Raw genomic sequence first — 25,363 nt, forward strand, 5'->3', positions numbered from 1 at the left:
CAATGGAGTCCATCACAGTCATGGTCCAAAAGTGAAACAATTTTCATAACCGAATTAAAATTGAAGTAAAAAATTTGAATTGAAACTGCATATCAAAACCGAATTAAAATCGAAATCGAACCGAGCTAATTGAGTCGGCTTGAGTATCTAAATACGGAACAAAGTGGATTCTCAATTTGACTTTTGCCCACCTTATTATCACTAGGAATCGAATCAAAACCAAACCAAATAACCAGAACCGAGCCAATTGACACCCTCACTAGTCAGCTAGCATTTGTCGCCCTTAATATTTACTTTGAGTAATTTGATTTAATGAAAAATTGGGTGGATAATTTCGTAAACTGACACCATTATTGAGTAATTTTTTCTATATAATAATCGACCCTCCCTTGGGTCTTAAGGGAATATCCGTTTAGTTTCGAACTTTCCATCGTCTCTTTTCTGTTCTCTTTCTCTCTCTTTGAGATGGGCTCTGCGAACAACGGCCTTCCCTCCACCGCAAGGCCATATCCTTATTCCACCGCCAAGCCCTCGAAGAAGGATCTTCTATCTTCTGTACCTTTTGATCAGCTCGGAAACCATGAAGACAAAAACCCTAACGTAAACCCTTCTGTTTTTCCTCCCACAAACTCAGACATGGCGGCAAATACAGCTCTCACCATTGACGGATCCGAGGAAGATTTGATTCTTCGTGACTCTGAGTTCCTCACCCGTGAAGAAGTAATTCAGCGACGGTCTCGACGTCTGAAGCAACTATCTAAGTTTTACAAGAATCACTATTGGGCTTTAATGGAGGAACTTAGGGTTAAGTATAGGGAGTATTACTGGAAATACGGGAAGAGCCCTTTTAAGGAAGAAGAGGAGAAGGACAATGGTGGAGGAGGTGCAGGAAGTGTTGTGGAGGGAAGTGGAGAGAACAATGGAGAAAATAACAATGAAGGGAAGAATAATCGGTGTGCTTTCGCAGGTTGTAAAGCGAAAGCCATGGCGCTTACCAACTATTGTCATTCCCATATCCTTTCGGATACAAAACAGAAGCTTTACAAAGCATGTACATATGTCGTCAAAAGGTATTTTGTTTCTGATACCTGCATCAGTTTTAAATATTTAGAGATCAGTTATGTCTTATACTGAATTTATTGGGGTTTTAGTAGATTTTTGTGGGAGTTATCGCCTGTTTTTGTTTTAATCTGTGCAAGTAGAACCAATTTAATGGAAATATTCTATCCTTTGAGAGTGATTTTGTTGTTATTATAATCCCTATTATTAAGGCAGAGGCTGCAATGAGTGTTGCATAATTGCTTTAAAGGGGCAGCATGTTTGTACACAATGATAGATTAGTGCCAGATTTCTATTCTGTTTTCAGTGTAAGAAGAATACATATTAAAAAAAAAAGGTAAAGAGAAATTATTGATGGTGCTGGCTTATTTGATCCTTTGCTTGTTCTGTTATGTTTCATGCAGATTTTGGTATTTTTTACAAGTGATTGGTGCAAATGGTATGCCATAGATGTTGCAGACCATTTGATATGAAAAATCAATTCTGTACTGATTAAATACTAATGAAATTAGACTGTTAGAGAGTGAGGGAATTAGCAGAAATAATTAAGCAACACTCAGAATGGAAGAAACAAAAGATGAACCCAGAGAGAGAGTATTTATATTTACCGTGCATTGATTCATTTGACTTCTTCTATACTGACCAAGATTTACTCTTCGAATTGTCTCATCTGACAAAAGTGATTAATCACCTGATTGTTTTTTGTTTCATGTGTTCAGTTCACAAACAGGACCTGTTTTTTGTGGAAAGCCGACTCTAAGATCTACTGTCCCTATTCTTTGCACTGTCCATTTCCAAAAGGCTCAAAAGCATTTCACAAGGGCATTGAAGAAGACGGGTCTTAATATCTCTTCTCCAAGCTCACTGGCCCCCAAGTTTCATATAATAATTGCTGAATCTATACGCCAAATTCAAGCCAAAAGAAGATTAACATGAGGGAAAATGTTGATAATCATGTTATTAAAGAGGAAATTCTGGTTAAGCCTTCCACCACTGACTACTCATATGCTTTGAATCATATATGAATGATGGTCAAAGTACATTGACACCAAAACTGAAGAATGAGAAATCTGAGTTGTTGGAGCAGGATGAACTGTTGAGTGAGCAGCAAATGTTGTCTTTTGAGGACAATAACTCTTGCCTTTCTAAGGTACCTCCTCTAAATAGGCTAGCGGGAATTAGCTCTTTTGCCTAACGTAATTTTCTCTGTCAAATTTAATTCTTATCATATGTTCTTTGTTTTCTCCTTAGCTTGATTGTTAAAATGTATGATAATATGAAAGTTAAATACTTGAATCAAGAACCGAGCAACCACCCCAAAAAATCGCTGTACTCTTTGATTGAGTGTAGTAAAGATTGTGACAGGAACTGTTAAAGCTCAAAGTAAGTACAGGAATTGGATGAACAAAATTTCAGTCAAGAATTGGTAAAAACTTTACTTTAGTATATGATACTGCCAGCATGTTTCTGCAGTTAGATAAAATTTTGTTTAAGGAAGATTAACCCTTTCAAGGTTCTAGAAATGAATCTGGAAGAATGAACTACAACCAGAAAAAGCGATATTCAAGAACTTGAGAAACATAGCAAGTAAGGATGATCAGACCTGAGGAACTGTTTAGATTTGGTGTAAACAGAATTTTACAACCAGATTTTGATTCTTAGAAATAATACCAAGATTATGGAATTGATTTTGGGAAAACGGAGAAGAGAAAGAATATGATTGGATAAAGAGAAGAAGGGGACTATGAAGAATAGTGCAGAGATATCACCTGGCTGTAGAGGAACCAGAACTAGAACAAAGAGGAAGATCAGCTTTGGAATAGTAATCCTGTATGCTCTGCTCAATAGCACCAAAACTGATGCGGTCCAGTTTGAGAAGAAGGGTCAGAACCAGCTGACCATTCTGCTGGTACTGGTTTGGTTTTTGTCAACAGGGCTGGATGTCGACCAGCTATTTCCTAGCATGTGTGGGTCATGGTTGGAGTCAAACATGCTTTTAGAAGACCATATCTTGTGTAGGCTACTTTAGAAGATTGAGTGCTGCTGGTAGTTTCTTTTTTTTCTGTGGAATAATCTGTTGGAAGATTATCTTTGGAGCTTGAAGATCTCCTAAAATATTCTCCTAGTGATTACCTTTATTCTAGTTTCTATTTTGTTATAGGTTCCTAGTTGTTAAGTTAATAGTAATTGTATTTTGATCTATTGCCCTATGTTTCTAAACTATTCATGTGTCCACACATTTTAGATTTTTTAATATTATGCCTGTTCAAATGAATAATTTGTCATTATCACTTTTTGTCTTATTTACGTGTAAAACAAAACAAGATGACATCAATGATATTGACATGAGAACTCAAACACGTACTTAAATGGCCATAGATGAGAGATTCTTCATGTATTCTCACCATTTTGTATCCTGATTCTTGATCAATTCAAGAAATTATGACTGTAATATTCTAGGAGTTAATTGTTGGAGGTATCAGGTTCTAGATTAGTATGCTTTTAAGCTTTGGCAATGGCAAAGAGTCACCGGCATTTTTTTTCACTGACAAAGAAATTGGGGGGGAACTGTGGTTGGGGTTGCTGTAGAAGACTGGAAGAAAATTTCCACTCGCAACAATGTGGCAGCATTTCAAATAAACTGCTGTTTCTATGCTGTACTCTGTCTAATTCAAAGTAACCAAGTAGATTTTTTTTTTATAAAGTTATGTGTTACCTGGAGGCTTGTTTCAAAAGAAAACTCAATTTGGCTTTCCCATATTTCAGGAAAGTGACTTGGAAAAAGACTTTAAATGGAATGTGCTAATGTCAACTGTTGATTTTTATTTTTATTTATTTTTTTTTTTTTTGGGGGGGGGGTTGGGGGTAATGGGGGGAAGCTAAATGAACATCAAAAAGAATTATCAGGAAACATCAAGACATTAAGGCTGATATCCCACCCACCCCCACAACCCCCTCCCCCCAAAAAAAAAAAAAAAAATCCCTGAATGGAAGCTTTATAGATTGAGTTGGGGAAGGCACCAAATAAATAGTCCTGAAACTTGCAAATGGAATAATTTTTCATAGGAAGTGACCTATCTTCAACGACTAATGGACCAACGTGTGAAATTCATTTTCGTATATTTTGTAGCTATCCAGCTAATCCTAAATATCTGTCAGTTGGTCCAAACGACTTCCAGAAGGACAGTTAATGCAGTGGTCCTAGCATGCAGCTATAGAGAGTGTCCAAATGTATCAACCGCTCTTTGAAAGGATTATTCATCTGTATAATTGAAACAGTCTTTAGGAATTCCTTTGGCAATGTGTAGATGTCTACTCAGCTTCTTATCAAATCAAAGCATCAATGGACTACTGTAGAACCTCTATTGTGAATGTGGTCATTAGTTCTTATGGACCAAGAACAAATATGAATATTTTTTGTGGGACAATTGTAACTGACCAGTAACCATCATCATTTTTTGTTTTCATATCATCACCATCAATCCTTGATTGAGGTATCATTTTTTCTAGTGTTTGATTGGTTTTGTTTTTTCGTCTGAGGAATTTTCCACCATCTAACTGTTTAAGCCAACGAGCAATTGGACTAGTAAGGTAGGTAAAATATTTCCCAACCTCTCGAACACAATTGTTTTCGCTTTTTTGATGGGTGCCAACCAAATCACATACTACTTGTTACTTTGTAGGTTAGGCTGTGGTTAGAAGTGGGTAGCCTGAGAGACCTTGTATTGGTTACTTTTTTGCTTCTGTGATGCAACTCTGACACCTTCTGGGGCTTATGTTGTTGCCTTCTGGGCTGGTGAACGCTATCCTTGCTTCTATTATTGTGGGCATTTCTTGAGGAATTAAAATGTTCCCTTGTTACCTTATTTGATTTGCAATGATGATTGTTAAGCAGCGTTGTCCAGCTTGGACCTCCTTGTTATGCAAGAGGAAAGTCATAAATATTTGCTACAGCATGTAGCTGCAGGCAATTAACAATCTGATTTCTCAACTTTCTTATTTCAGGTGGAAGAAACACAGATCACAGGGAATGTTATCTATGGGATGGCAGCAAATGACTCAATGGAACAGTAGCTACGAAGTTACATATGCATGAATACTTGGGGAACAAATTGATGGAGCTGTCAACAACCAACTCGTTTTTTTCCCAACTTCACGGGGTTGGTTGGATCCATAAGAAAGGCAACGAAATAGGAAAAGAAGTCCGCATAGAGTTGGGGGAAGGGAGAAATGAAAGGATGAAAGATGAGAGTAAGAAGAAAGAGGTGCAGCCTACACAAGTCAAGAGAAGCTCAGCTACATGGAGCTATCAATGGTGGTAATATATAGCAGATTCTTAAGGATTCCATAATGTATTTAAAATATTTTTGTTATAAATACAGTAGTCATCTGATGCAAAGTGAATGCAGAAATCTGTGATAGTGGAGATGGGACTCCTGAAGTAAACATTGTATAGCATTGATTCTTTTGAGCCGGCCAAATTGCTAGAAAAGTATAAGGCTCATACAATACAAATACTTGCTGATGTCATTTAAATTTGTTCTTCTCTCACTAATGGATGTTAAGCTTGGTTTGTTGGAATTTATTTTGATCTTTGCGTGTTTAATTTGCTGGTGCAAGTGTATTATTTGGACTCTTAAAGGACATGTAAGTAGACTGGGCAGGCACCCAACCTATACTCTCTAAAGCAATTGATTTGCATGAGCCTAATGCAGAGCAAATTGTTAGGTCACAAGATAAAAGTTTTGTTTACCAGAAAAAAATAAAATAAATAAAATAAAGTCTTTCGTACCAATTAGGTTCTTTGGCAATTCCAAGAGAGGAAAAACTCATTTGAGTATCCCTGTTTTGGTAACCTTATCAAAGTGGCACACAGTATTTTGCCATGTGGAATGAGTGGCAATTCTAACTGTATTCTCATGTATATCCATGCACGCCTTATGGTATTTTGATCGTTATCTTGAATTATATTTTATAATTTCCAGACTCAAGTATGTCATTAAGGCAATTTTAGGCTGAAAATTTACTTGTGGTCCCCAATTTTGGGTTCTGTTTGTCTACAAAATTTGGACCACATCCTATCCACCACAGGACGGCAGATATGATCCCGTTTGATAACACTCTACAAAAGTGATTCTAGTGTTTCTTGTTTTGGAGAAACACTTTGGGAGCAGAATTGCATTTGAAAATTTTGGGTTGATCGTGTTCTTGCTGAATGAATCAGTCAAAAAACATAATCATTATGGTGGGGGGGGGTCCTAGTGGTAGCAGCAGACTGTTGCACCCTAATTTCATAATCATTTTTTTTTTTTTGGTAAGTAATTTCATAATCATTACAGAAATTTGAAATACATATTCCATGTGATTTCTTGACCTTGATTTGACTTCAAGCACTTGATGTTTCTCCCTATCTCAATTTAAACTGTGTGCGCGTGAGTGAGAGAGGAATCACTGAGCACACTTGGTCTTGAAAATTCTCTCCAGCCCAGTGTTATCAATTCGGCCGAATAACTCGCGAATTATTCGGCTGAACCAAATTTTTCTGAATTTTATCAAAAATTCGGACCGAATCCAAATTATAAATAAAATTCTTTAAAATTCGCGACTTTTTCAAAAGTGAATATAAATCGCGAATAATTCGGACCGAATCCGAATTAAACCGAATTATTCGGTCCATTTAAACATTATTTAAAAAAAAAAACCCCAATAAGATTTTTTGACCGCTTTTTTGACCGAATCCTTAAATTAATCGTCCGAATTATTCCGAATAATTCTCCGTCCGAATAATTCCCGAATCCGAATTTGCTAACTATGCTCCAGCCTTGGGATGGAGCTTCCTGAAATGTCAGCATTGTTCCTCACAAGCTTAGGATTTCTTCTCCTTCAATTCCATTAGCTCTGAGAATTAGAAGTTTCTAAAGAAGAAATAGAGGAATCACCCACGATAAAAGAAGAAAGAAAAGGAGCCGCAGAGTACATAAGAAAGAGAGGGAGTTGCAGAGTAGAGAAGATGAGTTGAAGAGGTACTGGTCACCAAGGTTCCTTTGGGTAGTTGTGAATGCGAACAATTCGTCGAGTAAAAGTCACAAATTTTTATTTTTTTTGGAGCCTAAACCCAATTGCATTGCAGCTTCTTAAACAAACAATACTAATGGTATTGGGAAGATCGAAGGCTTTGAACTCAGATCCTACCTTGCCTCCATAGGGGAATTCATGTCATGTAAGGAGGCTCAAGGTGTGATCAATGATCTTGATGCAGCAGGCAGCGGCAATTTGATGCTTGACTTTGACAATTTTGTGAAGTTGATGGAACGTCAAGGGGGAGATGATCTGAAAAGAGGCTTTGAGATGTTCGTATTGAAGGGTTCTGGGTCCATTACAACAAAGAGCTTACAGAGTATGTTCAGTCGCCTTGGCTACAAAATATCAAACAAAGAGTGCAAGACCATCATACAGGCATTCGACCTCAATGGCATGGTGTGCTTGATTTCCCTAAGTTCCAGCAGATGATGGCTTAATCATCCGTTCTATTGAGTGTTTGTTAGCATATGCAAATAAATTTACGGACATTTAAGTAAGAACCTTGAACTATTGGCCTTTCCCCTGTTTGGTTAAGAAGCTGCAATGCAAGTGGGTTTCGTGTTTCTATCAACTTGGCAATTTGAGGAACCTTTGGCTGGATTAAATGTTCTTCGAGTTAGTCACCTATATGGTATTTAGTTTCCTATGTGAGATAGCATAATGCAACCTTCACTTTGAAATTCAAGATTTGAAAGAATGAAATCATTCCTCCCTCCCCCAATCAATCATTTAGAAAGCCGTGAAATTAAATGGAATTCTTCCATTGAACCAAGTTCCACATTGTAAACCCGTTATACATACCAGGCAAAAAATGGAACACAAGACAAGAAACCATGATAATGAAGATGTCTGTAAACATCTCATATCTTTCAATGAAAATGATGCCACAAAATCAAGTCAACCAAAGTTCTTAAGCATGTGTGAAGTCCCAAAACTTCATACCATCAATGATTGTATCATCTTGTCATGTTAACAGCAAAAAACTACATCAGCCAGACAATTTGACCACAAAGTTTCAAGGTAAACTTTTGGTAACTTTACCAACATTTTACGAACAATTAAACAACAGTATGGCAGATCTGGTCATTAGCTGATACTGAGAACCTCCTTGATAATGCAGGAATCATTTATTTGAAGGCTCTTCGAGTACATATTGCACTTTGGACCCTCTGTCTCCAGCGTACAGCAAGTGGAGAACTGTCTGCTTTTTAAAATTCAATCAGAAAGATAATCTCTACTGGAAGACCCCCTCTCATGTCGATGTGAATGTCTACTGTGTTTATGGCGCTTATGCGAACGTTCTTCCCTATCCACCGAGGTCCGTGGCCTTCTTGGGGGTGATGGTACCTGTAAATCGTAAGGAAGAGGTGAAATTACAATTGTTGATTAAACTAATTAATCATAACAGAAGCAGTGGCACATGGCTAGATAGTTAAGGATGCTATTTCAACATTTTCTTTGGGTGGATTTGATTCACCATTAAAGCTGCAAATTATCCCTGTACTTGTTAAATGGTTAGTAAAGAAAAGATACCTGATAACGTGACATATATCTTCCTTCTGGGGGAGGCGGTATGCCAAGTCTCTTCAAATCATCCAAAGGAATCGGTCGCCTACATACACAAAACACAAGCAGAGGAATACATTAATTTGAAGGTGAAACAATAATTACCCCCAAGGTTTTAGTAACTGGAACCGGTCCCTGGTGATTCTGATCCGTAGCAGATGGAATCAGTAGGGATAGGCTCATTCTGGTCAAACGATCCAAAGTTTTGGATATCAGCTCAAGAATCGGTGAATAAAGTAATGAAAATAAAAATAAAAAGTCCACCCTTGCAACTAGCCCTCCCCTCCCCTCCCCTCCCCTGCTCTGCCTCCGCCTCCGCCTCCGCCTCCCCCTCCCCCCCTCAAGCTCTCTTCCTCGGCGGCGGAATCGAACAAGGACAACAGCACCCCTGATCAACAAATCCCTCATCACAACAACCTCAAGAACCACAGCTGGGAGATGGAGACATCCGTAGTTCTCCCTCTGCCCTCAGTTTCCATGACTTCTCAAATCTTATCATTCGCTTTGTGCAACTCAATCTTCTTCAGCAATGGTAGAGACGATATATTGAAGAAGAAACTGACCAGAGCTCGTCATCATTGCCAGAGTTTCAGCATTAGTTTTTGGACCGAAGAACCTTGCCTGAGGTCGGGTGGAGTATCTGACGCTCATGGTGTGACGTTGGGATGTGTATTTACTTACCCTGTTTTGTCTTCACCTCTTTTCCTTGCCATTCTTAGACCTCCCCAAATGAACAATTATTCAACTACCTAGGGTTATGATTAGGATTCACATTGGGGTTTTCATCAACGATCCTATTGAAGCCCTTGAACTGGAGGCAGAGGACTCCGCACAAGAAAACCAGGTGAAGACAATTGGAATCTAAAGGTTGGAGGAGGAGAAGACAAGGGAGAAAGATGATGGTAGAATATTGTGGGAGAGTATTTTCTCCCCTATATCAAGTCACTAAAGGGAAATTACATCCTTACTCCCCATGCTAATACAAGATAGCAAAAGTAGGTAAAAGGTAGAAAGGAAAAATACATTACAACATATTACAAATAATAGCCCAATACAAGAGTACCCTTGTTACATGAACTCTAACATTCCCCCTGAAGCTGAAAAATAAATGTTGTACATTCCCAGCTTGCACAAAAGAGTACTGAACTAATGAGGAATGAGTCCTTCGGTGAAGATGTCCTCGCGCAAGGGTGCATTTGTAGCTAGAGGCAATCTTCTCTTTAATGAAATATCAATAATCCATCTCAATATTGCTTTGTTTGGTCATATTTTATAGGACTGTGGGCCATACTTAAAGCAGCTTTTTTATCACAATAGAGTCTCATAGGTGCCTCAGTATCAAACCCCAACTCTTGGACCAACCTTCTCAACCATTAAAGTTCACAAACTCCAGGAGCCATAACCCTGAATTTTACCTCACACTTGACCGGGCCATAAGATGTTTTTTGCTCCTCCACGTGACTAGGTTACCACCCAAAAATGTCAATAGCCAGATGTAGATCGTCTGTCAGAAACTGAACGAACCCAATTGGCATCAGTGTAGCCTTCAATCCTCAAATGGTGTGCCTAGCATATAATGGCCTTTTCCTGGGATGGACCTCAAGTACTTGAGGATGCGATATATAACATCCAAGTGTCCACTCTTGGAGGCATGCATAAACCAACTCACCACCCCAAATGCATAGGTAATATTTCGGTGAATCAAAGAGAGATAGATAAGCTTCTCCACTAGCCTTTGGTATGCTCGTCCATCAATAAGGGGTGAACCACATTTTTCTCTAAGTTTTGTGATTCTGCTCCATAGGAGAGTTTGCTGGTTTGCAACCCAACATCTGTTTTTTTCAACAAATCAAGCACAAACTTCCTTTGACAAATATTTATTCCCTTCTTAGACCTTGACACTTCATCCCCAAAAAATACCTCAAGGGTGGATCTCAGGATATAGATCCAAAGAGAACTCTTGGCTTTCTATTGTACACAAGTAACTCCTTCTCATTACTAGAAACCCCCTAAATGATCAAAAACATCAATAATTTCCGCTTATTTGTGTTTTCCCACATCAAGCAAAAAAGGAGGAATAGGCAAGGGTGGATGAAAAGGGGTGACATCAACAAACATGTCAATGCCACTATTCTCCCCCTGAAGAGGATGTTGATGAGGAGTAAAGTAATGCATTGAAATAAAAAAACATGACATCTTTAGAGAGAAGTCGCCTTCGGGAAGAGGGATGGTAGCACTTATAGCCTTTGGTAGAGGGGGAATAACTAAGAAAAAGACATTTGAGGGCCTTAGGTTCAAGTTTAATCTGAGCTGACTTATTAACATGAACATAACATACAAACCCAAAAACATTAGGAGAAAGAGAGAAAGCAGATTCCTAAAGGGACAAAACTTCCAACGGGGAATTGGAACTAAGGAGTTTAGTGGGCATGTGGTTGATTAAGCAGGCAGCAATAACTAAGTAAGAAGGGCATCAGACCAAAAAGTCTTAGGGACATGTAGGTCAAATATTAGACTCCTAGTGACTTCCAACAAATGATGATTTTCCTCCTGGCTACCCAATTCTGTTGTTGGTGTGTTTACACAAGAAAACTGATGGATAATGCCATTAACGGTAAAAAAGTTTTGGAGTCCACCATACCTCCCCCTTATCAAAACGAACAATTTCAATTCTAGTATCAAATAGAGTACAAACCAATTGACAGAAACTTTTGAAGACATCATAGACATCACTTTCGTGTTTCATAAAAAAGGTCCAAGTGGTGTGGGAACAATCATCAAAAAATGACACAAAATAGCAATAGCCAACTAAAGAAATAGTGATCTGGTCCCGAAACATCAATATGGACAGTATAAAAATAAACTGTAGATCTATTACCATGATAGGGATAAGAAGAATGTCATGGTTCACATTGAAATACATGGGAAGAAGAAATAGAAGAAAACAAGTGTGGCAATTGTTTCTTCATAACACCAAAAGAAGGATGGTCTAAACATTGATGCCACAAAGCATCCTAAAATCAGTAATATTGTTGTCACTATGCCCACACGTATAGGACTAAGCAGTAAGCAAAAAAGATGATCGCAGATCAAGAAGGTAGAGCCCTTTCTCCTCATGTCCACTGTCAATCCTCTTTGTCACCAAATCCTAAATAAAGACAATAAGAGGGGGAAAAGTGGCAACAATTTAAGGATTTAGTTAAGTGGTTCACTGATAAAAGATTAGCAAAGTTAGGAACATGAAGAAAATAATCAAGGGAAATAAAATAAATAACATGGACACTACCCTAACCAGAAATAGAAGAAGAGAATCATTAGCTACCCTAACCTTATCCCTACCAGAACAGACAGAATAAGAATCAAAATACTGAGACATACCAGTCACATGATCAGTGGCTCCAGAGTAAAAAACCTAAAGAATTTGGCACTATAGTTATAGAAGAAGAGTGCCTAGCTATGACATAACCCTCTGTGAAAGGCTACAATATTCTCTCGTGTGAGAGAATTATGGTCTGTCTGTAGACCAGATGGATACCCCATAGGTTCAGTATCAGCCATCACTGTGTGTGCTCTAGCTCCCCTTCTCCTACCACCACGGATACTAGGGAGAGGACCATGAACACCTAGCACCTCTCTCTAGTGTGCTAAGGTTTCTCACAATGATCACATCTGAGTCTATCTTTGTTATCCCCACAAGGTGGCCCTTGGCCTCTTCCTCCACCATGCCAATCTCTATGGGAGCTAGAAGTAAAAGCAAACTACTCAAGAGATGGTACAGTTTCCATGGCCACTCGTCGAGTTTCCTTACTTTGCAAGTAGCTGCAAACTTCATCTAACGAAAAAGAAGATTGAGCCAAAATTTGTACCTGAATTAGTTCACATTCCAGATTCAGCCAACCAAGGCAAGGAGGATTAGGTTACGAACCTTCTCAAGAGTTCGGTATATTTTGCTTCCTCTAGATTGGATAGTTAGAGGTCCCTATAATGGCCATACTCCTCCTAATACCAATAAGTGCTATAATATTTAGAAATTTCCCTGTCTTCCTGCTTCATTGTGATGATCTTCTAGAGGAGTTGGTAAAACTTAGCCAAGTCATCTACTCAATTTAAGAGTCTTAACAACACTATCCCGAATGTCCTTGGCTATCAATCTCCTTTCTCATGAACCTCCCACCAATCTGAGGTTTCATAGAGAAAACCAGCCAAGTCATAACAGTGGAGTTTTCGGTCTCCCATTTCTGATACATTGGATCACTTGAATTAGGAGCCTGAATGGTAACCTTACCTTCCCCACGTCATTAAATGAGCCTAGTCCAAGTAGTCAGTGTTCTCCAACTTGACAATGGAAATCTGGGTGTTGGGATTCTGAAAGATTATTTGAGGGATGGGAACCACTAGCCAAAGCTTCCATAGGTCAGCTAACTTCCAACATGATGTAGAACACACACAGAGTTTGTTTACCATCCATAGCAAATGGGGAGCACACACACTACCCAAATACTCATTTACAATACTTGGAAGAAAAAACACAGCAAGAAGAACAAGCACACTACTCAAAGTGTAACATCATCTTATAACAACTCAAGAGATTCAAACAACATAGCTCACTAACACAAGGCAACCGGAAGCATCACTTACAACATTTCAAGTGCAAAAAGGGGTATAAAACAATGTTGGAGGTACCTGTCAAACCAAAGGTTGTGCTCTAATCATAGTTGTCAAGGTGACACCCTAGGCGGAGGAGGGATGCCTAAGCACTTACGCGACCAAGGTGGCCAAGTGTTATTTTTTTATTTTTCCTTTTTTCTAACATTATTTAGTATGCTACATATACCTTATATCATCAAAAGTCAACATTAAGACACATCATGTCATCAAAAACCAATATTAAGCCACATCAATTCATAAAAAATCAACATTAAGTCATATTAAGTCATAATAAAAGAATAACATTTAGATAAATGTTCTTGTTCTCTAATAACTTTGACTGGCCCAATGATTTTATTTTTATATAAGATTTTTTGTATTAGGTAGAGCACAAGAACCAACTTTCCAACAAGTCTAAGATTAATTGAATCTGAATTGTAATAATAAAATTATATTCTAGTAAAACTTTTTTAAAGTGCGTGAATGCTGTTAAAATCGCTTGAAAGAAAATATGTTTATGGACATCAAAATAAGAGATTATTTTACCGCACTTTTGATTTTTAGCAATGTTTTACCATGATAAGATTATGGAATTTTCAGAATTGGCGAAAAAAAAAACCAGCATTTGAAAGTTGAAATTGCTCCTACAACCAAAAATTCAGGTTTTGTTCTTAGACTGGATCGTTGACTTTTTATCCTCTTGGAATTTGATTTTGAAACTATTTTTATTGGATTCAAATAACAGGTATTAGTTTATTTTTTTAGGGGTGAATAAATAAATTCATTACCAAAGAGAAGAAAAACTACAGCCCTAAGGGGGAAAAGAAAAAGAAAAAAAATTACACAAAGCCCCCACACCCTCAAGGGGAGCTAGGAGACAAGAAAGGGGAAGGCCCCAGGAGACAACAATATGCACGTTCCTTGTGGAGTCAACGCAACTAGAGGTGATAAAGGAGAGCTTTCCTTTGATGTTAAAGGAGATGGAATCCCAAATCTTCTGAAGAGGCGGAGAGTCAAAGGTCTATTTCCTAATATTCCGCTCCATCCAAATTTGATTGATGGAGGTATTGAAAGCAAGTTTTCCAACCACATCACAAATAGAGGATGATCCTCCAAAAGTCATATCAACCTAGATCCATTACTGCTAGAGGGGGAGGATTCTATGTCACACTGGCCAACATTTACCTATAACACCTTTCCATATAGAGGCTGAGAAGGGGCAATCAAAAAATAGATGATTTGTATCTTCAATTCCATTCCAACAAAGGGTGCTAGCAGAAAAGACCGGGATCTGGCGATGGATAAGGAAGGACTGAGTCAGGAGTCAGTTGGAGAGGGCCCTCCAAGTAGTGAAGCTTTGCCTGCGAATGTGATATCTAAACCAGATGATCCTGTGCCAAGGCATGTTGACCCCTCTTGGTCTGATGGAATCCCAAGCTGTTTTTGAGCTGAAGACACCTGATGAGTTAAGAGACCACAAGATAGTATCATTCCCCTAATAATGAGGAGGGCATTCCAAATGTGAGCAAGAGCAAGAGGAGAGGGGCTCGGGGGACCCAAATTCCAGCACTGATGATATTTGAGACCTTTGAGTCTTTTGATAGGCCTGCACTATAAATAGCTCTGGTAGGGACCTGATGAAGGAGGATGCCCAAGGGATGCCAATGATCAAGCCAAAGGGAGGTAAAAGACCCTTCATCAATCCTAGAGGAAGTAGCCCCAGATACAAGGGAACAAGCCGATAAGATTTTGCACCAGAGCCAAGAGGCATTAGACAGAATAGGTACTGTCCAAATGGAGTGTGAACGGAGGAGGCCCGAGTAAATCCAATAAACCCAAATACTTTTCTTCTATGAAGCAATCTTCCAAATCAGCTTGATAATTCTTGCAAAGTTGACATCTTTTATACGGCTTAATCCCATATCACCCTCAGACTTGGGAAGACAGATCTTAGCCCAGCTAATGGGACAAAGAAATTTTGAAGAATTTGAGCCTATCCATAAAAAATAAGATATAAGAGATTCCAACAACTTGATTGTGGATTGGGGATGCCCATAGGTACCAAACCAATAAATGTGAAAAGATTGGAGGACATGCTTGATGAGAATCGGTTTGCCCACAAAGGAAAGAAGCTTTCCTTTCCAAAGTTGTAGCTCCTTCCTAATAAGATTAAGCATGGGAGTGCAATGGTGCGCAGTAAGCCTCGAGGGGATCAAAGGCAAGCCTAGATATTTCACAGGAAAAAGACCTAAAGAGAATCTTGTTATGTCAATAAGGGAGCTCTTGTCAACATCAGATACTCCAACTAAAAATAACCAAAGATTTCTACTGGTTGATACGAAGCCCAGAGAGGCTCTCAAAAAATTGAAGACAATCCATAATGTTCTCCAAGGAGTTGGAGCTGGCTTTAGAGAATATCATAAGATCATCTGCAAAAGCAAGGTGGGAAAGCTTGATGTCCCTGCATTTTAGGATAGGAGTAATGTGCCGCTGATCTGTGCAAATCTGAATTTTGCGGGAGAGAACTTCAAGAGACAAAGTCAGGATATAAGGGGATAAGGGGCATCCCTGTCTGATCCCAACCGAAGAAGTAAAATAACCCTCGAGGCTACCATTTACAAGGAAGGACCAAGAAGCTAGGGGTAGAGATGCAACATCTGATCCGATGAACAAACACTTGAGGAAATCCCATCTTGAGCATAAAATCAGAAATAAAGTCCCATTTTAGGGAATCAAAGGCTTTGTGGATATCTATCTTCATAAGAGTCGCGGAAGAGTGAGATTTTCTGTCAAAACCTCTGACAATCTCATTGCACAAAAGGATGTCGTCCGACATACTCTTAACCGGGACGAAAGCCGATGGATTATCACTAACCAGGGGGCCTACCACAGATTTGATCCTAGTAGCCAAGATCTTTGCAACAAAATTAAACAACAGGTTGCAAAGAGATATGGGCCTAAAATCTGACATCAAGGATTAAAGTATCGGTATCGGTCGCCGTATCGGTCGATCAAAATTAAGATACGTATCGGAGGGTATCGTATCGTATCGGAGATACACTAAGATACGCTAAAGATACACACATAAATGGATAGGAAATAATTTTTTAAACACTTTTGCATAAAAAATTTATTAAAAAAAACTATTGATAACATGTATTATGCATAAACACTAAATTGAGGGTATCGTGCTAAGAATTCAAGGTTTGTAGTTGTCCCATAAATGTAAAATCCCTGTTCCCAACATTGATTTTCACTTTAATTAGAGAAATATGGCTGACAGCAACTTTGGAACAAAAGCTCTTCAAAAAATCGTGTTTTTCTAAAAAATTACCCATCTTGGCCATTATATGACCGTAGCGCACTGTATCGGTACATACCGATACTCACCGATACGTACCGATATATATCGATACTCATCGATACATGCCGATATATACCGATACGTATTGATCGATACATACCGATACTCACCGATACGTACCAATACATACCGAAACGTATATTTTATCTCAATTTTATATTTTCCATAGAGTCGTATCGTATCGATGTGTATTGGTGGTGTATTGATGCATATCGGTCTGTATTGTAGGGGATATATATCGATACAAAAGGATTTAAAAATTTTATGTATAATATCGGTGTGTATCGTATCGGTTGGCTAAATTTAAGATACGTATCGGAGGGTATCTTATCGGTATCGGAGATACTTAAAACCATGTCTGACATAGAATCCGCTCCTTCCTTTTTAGGAATAAGGCACAGGAAAAGTATGATTGACCCCTTTGATTTGGCTAGGATTGATGAAGAAACTCTTAATGGCCTTAATCAGATCATCTTTGATAATATCCCAAGTAGCCAAGAAGAATCCCATGCTAAAGCCATCTGGACCTGAGGCCTTGATGGATTTCTAAGAATTCATAGCAGGAGTAATTTCATCATCAGAGGGGATCCAAAAAAGAGAGCTGAGATGATGCTCAGGGATGAACTTGTTGAGAAGGTCATCAGGTAGGGATCCCGATATTGGGGAAGTAAATTTGAATAACTCCTTATAATAAGAAGCGGCCTCCGATTTGATACCATCACCACTCACAATAGGCGACCCATCTGAAGATAAGAGCATAGGGATGGAGTTCAAGTTTGATCTAGCCTTCATCGGTCGGTGAAAATAAGCCGAGTTGGTGTCACCAAGTTCGAGTCACTTGATTCTGGATTTTTGCCTCAGGAAACTTTCCTCTTGAGAAATAAGAGAAGCTAAGCCCAAAGAGACTTCTTTTTCCTCTTCAGCTAAAGAACTGTTCAAATGATCGGATTGCAACCTGAAATGAATGGAAGCCAACCTATTCTTACAATCCAAGACCTAAGTAGAGATGTTTCCAAAGACTTCAGTATTCCAAACTTTGAGAGCACACTTGACATTCCAGAGCCTCCTGGAGAAAGCAATAAGAGGGGACAAAAAAGCATGCACAGGCTTATCCCAAGCTTCCTTTACAATATCAAGGAAGGTGGGATGGAAGGACCACATATCAAAATATTTAAAGGGCTTGGGGCCAAAGGAAAATAGGGCTAAATAAGGAGGGAATAGGAAAGCGGTCAAAGATACTTGGGTCCTCAAAGGAGGCATGAGAAGAAGGGAAGGAAGGGAGCCATGCTTCATTGACAAGGAGATGATCCAACTTGCAAGAAATTCTGGACTTCCCACTTCGCTTGTTATGCTAAGTGAATTTTAGACCCGACCATCTCAAATCTTGAACACCAATGTCTTCAATGCAATCATTAAATTTCAATCAAGCTGGTCGCTTTTCATGCCCAAAACGGACTAAAATCACCTCTAATGGCCCAAGGAAGGGACCCAACTTGATTGGAAAAAAACAAAGATCAGCCCATAGGTGTCCCTTGTCCAAAGAGCAAGTGGAGGCATAAATAACTGTGAGAAGGATAGGGGAATTTCCCAAGGGTGTTGGAAACCTTGAGATGGAGGGATTGGGAGGAAGAGGAAAGAAGAGAAACGTTTTTAACATTTTAGGATCCCAAAGAAACCAAATACGCCCATTAATGTGATGGTTGTAGTTTGATAACAAAGACCAGCTAGGGGCAATAGAAGATGCAATCCGGGTAGCATTTGGTTCCTCTACTCAAGTTTCTAAGAGGCAACAAAAATTGGGGTGGAGCTGCTTGAGAAGAGAGCGAACAGAAGCATGCTTGGATGGGAATTTAGGCCCCTGGAGTTCCAAAAGAGTATTTGATTCATTGAGAACCAGTAGAGCGGTGCAATAGAGGCTCCTTTTGGGCAGGGCGACAACTAACCGGGCCATATTTCAAAGAGCCAGGGGGGCAATGATGGTAGGATTTAGTTACAACCAAGGGGAAAAACTGGATGGATAGCAGGGGAGGGTGCAGGGGTTACAGAGACAGCTGCAGAGCTATCCTTGTAATTTTTGCAAAGCATAGAATTTGCGAGGCCCCTAGCGGGTGAAGCAGATGGGGTAAGTGGGTTGGGTTTTTGAGTACCCAAAAGCCCACGGTGGGAGCGACTCGTCAGCTTGACAGGCCCAGGGCAGATGTTCAAAGAGATTTGAGTCGATTGGAGGATACAATGGGCCCCTGCACTAAAGGGGAAGGGGGTATGGTGGAGAAGTCACATGGGCTGGAAGGTTCCATAACTGAAGGAGAGGAGGCACATGGGATGTGCCTGGGTCCCACCAAGGAAGATGTGACAGCTTGGCAAAAAGAGTCGGTTTTAGTAGAGGGCATCGACATAAGAGAGCGGCTTCTACCTAGGCTTTAGAGAAGCGAGATTGCAGTGATGGTGAGTCATCAAAGCCAAAATCGTCGTCAGAGCCAGAGGAGGAGGATCCAGAGGCAGATTGCTCTAACCCAGATTCATCGTAGGGAGCAAATGGAGAGGTAGAATTGGGGCTGACGGCAAGGACACCTTCCTCAGAAGATTCGACAGAGCCTAACCCCTCACCAACTTCCGACAGGGATGCAGAGTGCTTTTCACCAGAGATGATCACGATCTCCTCACTATTCTCGCCCACAGTCCTCAAGGCAGAGAATCGGTTAGGTCTGATGGATAAAGAATCCTCAAGGTCCAGTGGACCAATCTGAGATTGGGAGGCAAAGGATTCAGGTTTTCCGTTGTCGGAAAGGTGCTAACATGATGAAGGTGACGCTGACGCTGACAACGAGCTCTACCTCTGCAAGGAGACGGATTGCCTGAACTGTGGAACTCCATATCACCCCTAGAGCCATCAGGGTTAAGGGGGATCTCTGTGGCATTCGGCTTTGGCGCACAAAGCTTGGTGTCATGCACAAAAGTCTTACAGATCAAGCAGTGTGGCAGAAGCCATTCGAAGACAACAGGTTGCTGAAAGGTGAAATTTCCATCAGACACTGAGATGGCAGAAGGCAGGGGTTTGTTGGTAGGCACCTCGATACAAACACAGGTATAAGCAAGCCTATGTTTTCTCTTGGTCCTGGCATCTGAGTGCAGAGGAGTTCCAAGGACCGAGCCACATTGTTAAACCCCTCAGTGCACCAAAAATGAAGGGGGAGGCCAGGGAAGGAGACCCACAGGGGGATAGAGCTCAGCTCAATACGATGCAGTTGGAGCTGTCGGTTCCATTGAAGGAGAAGGATAGGGCTTCTCCCAACTCTCCAGGGGCCACCTTCGAGAACCCGGCACTTGTCGTTTCCATCCGAGAATTTGAAGACAAAGTACTCATTATCCATCAGAAAATTTCAATGTTCCGTGGATGCACCACTGTTTTGAAAGGGAAAGTTTAACTATCGGGAAGGGAGAGCAAGAACCCAAGAAGTGACCCACTAAGGAATTCTGCCAAAGGAGAGCTTCGACATTTAAGAGGCCAGCAAGACAATTTGCAAGCTTGGAGTTACCAGCAAAAGTAAGGGGGATGAAACGGAGCAGAATGCCCACTTGAGAGGGGATGTTTATTGGGGAAGAGGGAGCTATAGGTTTGGCCATTTTGGAGAAAAGAGGTTTCAGGGGCATAGGGATCAGGGGGATGAGGAATGGTGGGAAGATTTTCAGCAGGAAGAGAAGGAGAGGGTGGGGGTAACGGTGAGGGGAGCCGAGAGGGGGAGGTCTCCATCTCCGGGAGACCAGCCAGAGTGGCTGGCAGTCAAGAGGAGCAGCTAGTAACCATCATCGAGGAAAGGGCTTCCTGTCACTAAAGATGACTCAAACTGCTTCTGTTTGTTGATTCAAGTTCGTAATTTGTTATTGGTATTAGCTTATTTATAAATAATATCTTAAGTAAATTTATTTACTTAAAAGAGAAAAAAAAGGGGCCTTACCCAGTGCACGAGGCTCCCGCATTTACTTACAAGAATTTGGCATAAGTGTCAGACCATAAGAGCCTTGCAGTAAGGCAACAATCTCTTAAACCCCAGACAAACAGCTTGGACCAGACAAACAGCTTGGAGTCCTAAGCAACGCTTTGATGACTATGGTCTAACAACTGCTTCTTCAATCGCCAAGACTAAGGGGGATTAGAGGGGGCCTTTGGGCGATTCCAATGGACCTTGTCCCAGTTCCAACAAGTGCCAGATATGAGTAAGAGAGAGAGAGAAAGCAGCGGTAACTTGAGAAAGAACTGGCCTTTGTTGATTTGAGCTCCAAACCTCCACATCTTCACACAAGACCTCTTTTGCACTTCTATAGTCTTCATCCAAGCTCATCGTATGAGTTCTTCAAAATTTTCACATACTAGCCTCTTCCTTTGAACCCCTTTGTAACCCCTTTGTAACCTAGGGTTCCAAAGAGAGTAAACCAAACGGAGAACATCCAACGCGACTTTCAAACCAAAACTGTGGGCTCTGATACAGAGTTGGAATGCAAAGGTTGCAATAGAACAATAGAGTAAGGAGATGAAAGTAGAAGGTTGGAGGAGAAGAAGAAGAAGAAGATTAGGGAGAAAGATGGCGGTAGAATATTGTGGGAGAGTATTTATTTCTCTCCCCTATTTTGAGTCACTTAACTAGAAAGAGAAATTACATCATAAGATAGCCAAGGGAGGTGAAAGGTATAAAAGGAAAAACACATTACAATATAATAGACCAGTATCCGAAGTACCCTTATGACATGAACTCTAACAAAGACAAGGCAGAGCAGTTGAATGACTTGAATACTCGTGACACGGAAGCAGGCAGCAGAGCACTTTGAATGGTTACAGAGTTGAAAGGGCTTTTTGCTTTTCTATACAGTATTGCTGGAATAGCTTCTTGACCTTGTGGTGGCACTAGGTAGGTCTTCGAAGGGGTGGCAAAGCAGCAGCAGCCAGCGAAGGCATCAGCAACTTCTTGCCAATGGGGGGCCTTGGAGTTGAGACGACGGAGGGAGAACCATTTCTCACAGTAGGAGTTGACGAGGGCTACAATTTCTTCGTGGGACTAACAAAGGGGGAGGAAGATGTCTATAGAAAAGGATCAGGGGTGGAGAGAAGTGGTCATGGTGGTTGTGGGGGCTAAGTTGAAGGACCGTTGGGATCAGATGATACGGATTGCTCTGGATCATAGAAACGAAAACCTAAAACGATGCAGAAATGAATGAAATTGCAAAGAAACAACCACAGAATGTAATAAAGATTTACGTGGTTTGCCAAGATTGCCTACGTCCACGATGAGATGAAACGATGCAGAAGCGAATAAAACTGCAAAGAAACAATCACATAATGTAATAAAGATTTACGTGGTTTGGCAAGATTGCCTACGTCCATGATGAGATGAGATCTACGTCACTATCAATGGAGAATAGGGTTACGCCGCTTGTCCTCACACCTCTCTCATATTACTGAAATACCCATGTAGCAAAAAAAAAAAAAAAAATGCAAGCGACAGAATACAAGACATCGTACCCCTAATAAGATTGCCCAATCCAAAATGAGGTGTGTTGAATTGGTATGAATTGGAATCGGGGACCACCCATTCCTATTCAAATCAGGTTATTCCACCCATCCAATTCTAATTCCTTTGGGAAAATCCTCATTTAGGAAAAGATGTTGTGGTCAAACAATGGAGCAAGATGGTGTACCAACAAGTGAGAAGGAAGCTTATAGGGTAAAGCAGTTCATAAATCCTCAGGTGAAACTAGTAATGGTTGCTCACACCAATCCTGCTTCCTCATTGGACTTGAATCTATGGCTGTATCCTCCTTAATCACAAAACTTCAAAGGTTGGACATCCAAAAATTATGTGTTTGATGATCTTTCCTTCTCTTTTGGGGAGAGGGAGTGTTTGAGCAGAGTGTCTAGTGGAGATATAAAAAAGTCTTGAGGGTTCATACAGGGGAGCTCGGAATGGTCTTTCTCGTCCTCCAAAGCGAAGCTGGCCAGACTCCTTCTTACCACCAAGGCCACCTCCTGTAAAAGGAAAATAACTATAAGAATGAACAAATATCCATAATGACACATTTAAAACTAGAGAAGGTGAATGTTTAACTGACCTAACCTTCGTGGGATCCATCCTGGCATTAATTGCTGCCTGTTGTAGTCGACTATAATTTCAGAGTCATCAATGATCGAATGATGGGCATCCTAAATATCAGGAGACAATAATGCAGCAAGGTCACTATATAATGGTTTTCTTCAAGCATAGTATTCATCTAGAAATCTGAAATTTTCAATTATTAGCAATATAAGCTTTATACAGTTAATTAAAGCTGATAATTTCCAATTATTTTGAGAAACATCCCTTACTGATACCAGAAGCTTTATACAATTAATCCCCAAGGAAGACAGGTTCCTAAGTTGCATGTGTCAGAAAATCTGAATGATGTCAAATTCTTATTGAAGTGAATTAACCTCTTTTCCAATATCAACTCTTCAAAGCGGTGCCCTTGACTTGGTGTGTAAATAGTAAGAACTGATTTAAATAGTTTTAAGGGAAGCAAAAGATGGAATAATGCCTTCCAGAATTTGTCTTCTGCAGACTTATAGAGAATGCATCCAATGCATGCTACTCTTTGATATGGATTGAATAACCATGCACCATTATCAACTAATAAATGGCGAGAAACACCTGTCCTATGGGCTACAACATAAAAAGACACACTAATGGGATGCTATACACCATCCAATTCACAAGCTAAATTCCTACAACCATATGATGGTTAGAATTTCAACTAAAGGGGGGGGGGGGAAGTTGCATATAAAAGAGGATAAAATTTTTTTCATAAGTAAAATTCTGGCCCAGAAAAAGGAAACTAACAGGAAATAAGCACCACAGAATACATTGAAACAAACACAATTAAAATTTAGTCAAGCAAAATACCCAGAGCCACCGACTGGGGCAAAATATCTAGTCAAAATCACAGTTTTATGGTTCTTGAGTAGAAAAACCTTCAAACCACACCTAAAAAACTTGGTATTGTGGTTTGTGTCTAGTATTTCCTGTTCTAGCAAAAAATGGATCAGTCCTGAACACACACACCCCACCCCCTTAACCCCCCCCCCCCCCCCGCCCCAAAAAAAAAAACAGCTTCTCAAATTTGAAAACATGTGACCAGCAGACCTAAAATGTGTAGAATCTTTAAAGCCCATAACTCAATTTTTGGGCTTATGTGTTAAAGGTTCAAGATATCATATTCTGATTGGCCACATGTTTTTAAACCCCAGTAGCTCCCGAGAATCTTAACCAAACATGCACTAAGCATCACTTTAAAATATTTAGAAAATGCTTACTTTCTCCTTGATTTACAAGAGGAAATCATCAATGTCATCTCTTTCTCCTCCATAAATATGCCAGTTTCCAGTTCCTCACTTTCTTAATTGTTTAAAAGTACATGAGAGGATAAGCATAATCTTATATTACTAAAACTAGGAAAACAGACGATCATATATTTCAAATCATAAGAATATGCTAACAGGTAACTGATAAATAAATTATTTGAAAATAAACATCAATTCTTTAAAAAAAAACTTAAGACGACTTTGATCATTATCCTCCCCACCCCCAAAACACACACACGATTGTCATGCTAGAAAGTTTGCTCCCATACCATACATTCAGCAACTTTAGTCCCACTCTATGCTCCTGCTCCGGCCTCCAATCCATGATCTGATCACTCGGTTCCGGACTAGGCTCCCAATAAAGCAGAGGTCAGAGCTAACTTTCGGTGGGGTTCACAGTCTCAAATGGCGTCTAAAGAACCACAGAGGCTGAAAACCACACTTAAACCAGGATCCGTCTAGAAAATTTTGAGATATAGGGGCAAAATCGTAATTTCAGGACAATAATGGACCCTTCCTGAAAGGTTAACAGAATCTGGGATGAAAAAGGTTTGCCTGATCTATAATTAAGGGACTTTGGGACATCCTTTTACAAGACTCTTGCACACATTTTTCACATCTTTTAGTCTTGGTTTAAATGGTTTTTGAGAATCACTAAGTTGCACTCTAACTTGCTAATTCTACCTTCTAAAGGTTCTAGATTTGTGCCTTCAGTTGTATATCTTGCTTTAGAGATGCTTTGTAAATTGAGCGGAAATACTCACACTCTTCAAAGAGATTTGTAGCTGGAGATAGGGTGTCTCCATTGTTGCAAAGTTTGAGTGTGAACTGTGAAGCCAAAACGCTCGTGTTTGTTCTGAGCTGGGAAAACAACCGAATGTTTATATTGAGCCATGTGAAAAACTAAATGCAAGGGTTCAGTGTGATCCCAGGAAAATAATTGTAAGATGGCTTGATTAATGTCATTTTGATATTAATCATTTATGAAAAGTCTAAGTGTGTGCTACCTCCTAAGTTGATTTTGATGATGATAAACAAATGAGTCATCTAATCTTACTTGTCTCTTAGTCTTGCGTGAAAGACTAGTAGAGCAAAGTCTTTTTCAAGCCTTAAGCAAACTTGGAAGATGAAGACTACAAAATTTGAAGTATCTCAAGAAGTTAAGACCCGAAGACTTGAAGTCATCTCAAGTGTCAAGCATGTTGCAAGTCATCTTGAAGAATGAAGAAGATCATTACCTAGAAGATTAGAAGATATGA

General features: G+C 39.8%; 2 protein-coding genes across 3 annotated transcripts in view; one reads left to right on the forward strand and one right to left on the reverse strand.

Annotated features, from left to right (window-relative positions):
* Window positions 1-406: 406 nt before the first annotated feature.
* On the forward strand, window positions 407-5,665 carry LOC122090949 (INO80 complex subunit D-like). 2 transcript variants are annotated; one of them, XR_006143773.1, is made up of 3 exons: window positions 407-1,070; window positions 1,779-2,209; window positions 5,065-5,665. XR_006143773.1 is itself a non-coding variant. In XM_042660726.1 (2 exons), the coding sequence occupies exons 1-2, from the start codon at window positions 466-468 to the stop codon at window positions 5,153-5,155; spliced, it is 696 nt and encodes a 231-aa protein (XP_042516660.1). In that variant the 5' UTR covers window positions 407-465; the 3' UTR covers window positions 5,156-5,665. The 2 variants fall into 2 exon arrangements, 1 of the variants encoding a protein (XP_042516660.1); XM_042660726.1 differs by lacking the exon at window positions 1,779-2,209.
* Window positions 5,666-7,974: 2,309 nt separating this feature from the next.
* Window positions 7,975-25,363, reverse strand: part of LOC122091548 (U11/U12 small nuclear ribonucleoprotein 35 kDa protein) — a 39,525-nt gene continuing 22,136 nt past the window's right edge. Inside the window, exons 5-8 of the mRNA XM_042661562.1 lie at window positions 22,820-22,910; window positions 22,661-22,736; window positions 8,674-8,752; window positions 7,975-8,487 (exon numbers count right to left, since the gene is read on the reverse strand). Of these exons, the coding sequence (XP_042517496.1) occupies window positions 8,356-8,487; window positions 8,674-8,752; window positions 22,661-22,736; window positions 22,820-22,910 (378 nt within the window). The 3' untranslated portion in view covers window positions 7,975-8,355. The remainder of the gene's footprint in view (window positions 8,488-8,673; window positions 8,753-22,660; window positions 22,737-22,819; window positions 22,911-25,363) is intronic.

Source organism: Macadamia integrifolia, chromosome 10, assembly GCF_013358625.1.
Source record: "Macadamia integrifolia cultivar HAES 741 chromosome 10, SCU_Mint_v3, whole genome shotgun sequence".
In the NCBI taxonomy this organism is placed as follows: domain Eukaryota; kingdom Viridiplantae; phylum Streptophyta; class Magnoliopsida; order Proteales; family Proteaceae; genus Macadamia; species Macadamia integrifolia.

Excerpts from the sequence above, each read along its gene's own strand:
- LOC122090949 (XM_042660726.1), top strand. The coding sequence starts at position 466 with ATGGGCTCTGCGAACAACGGCCTTCCCTCCACCGCAAGGCCATATCCT. Across the intron at positions 1,071-5,064 it reads TGTACATATGTCGTCAAAAG|GTGGAAGAAACACAGATCAC; the intron begins GTATTTTGTTTC and ends TTCTTATTTCAG.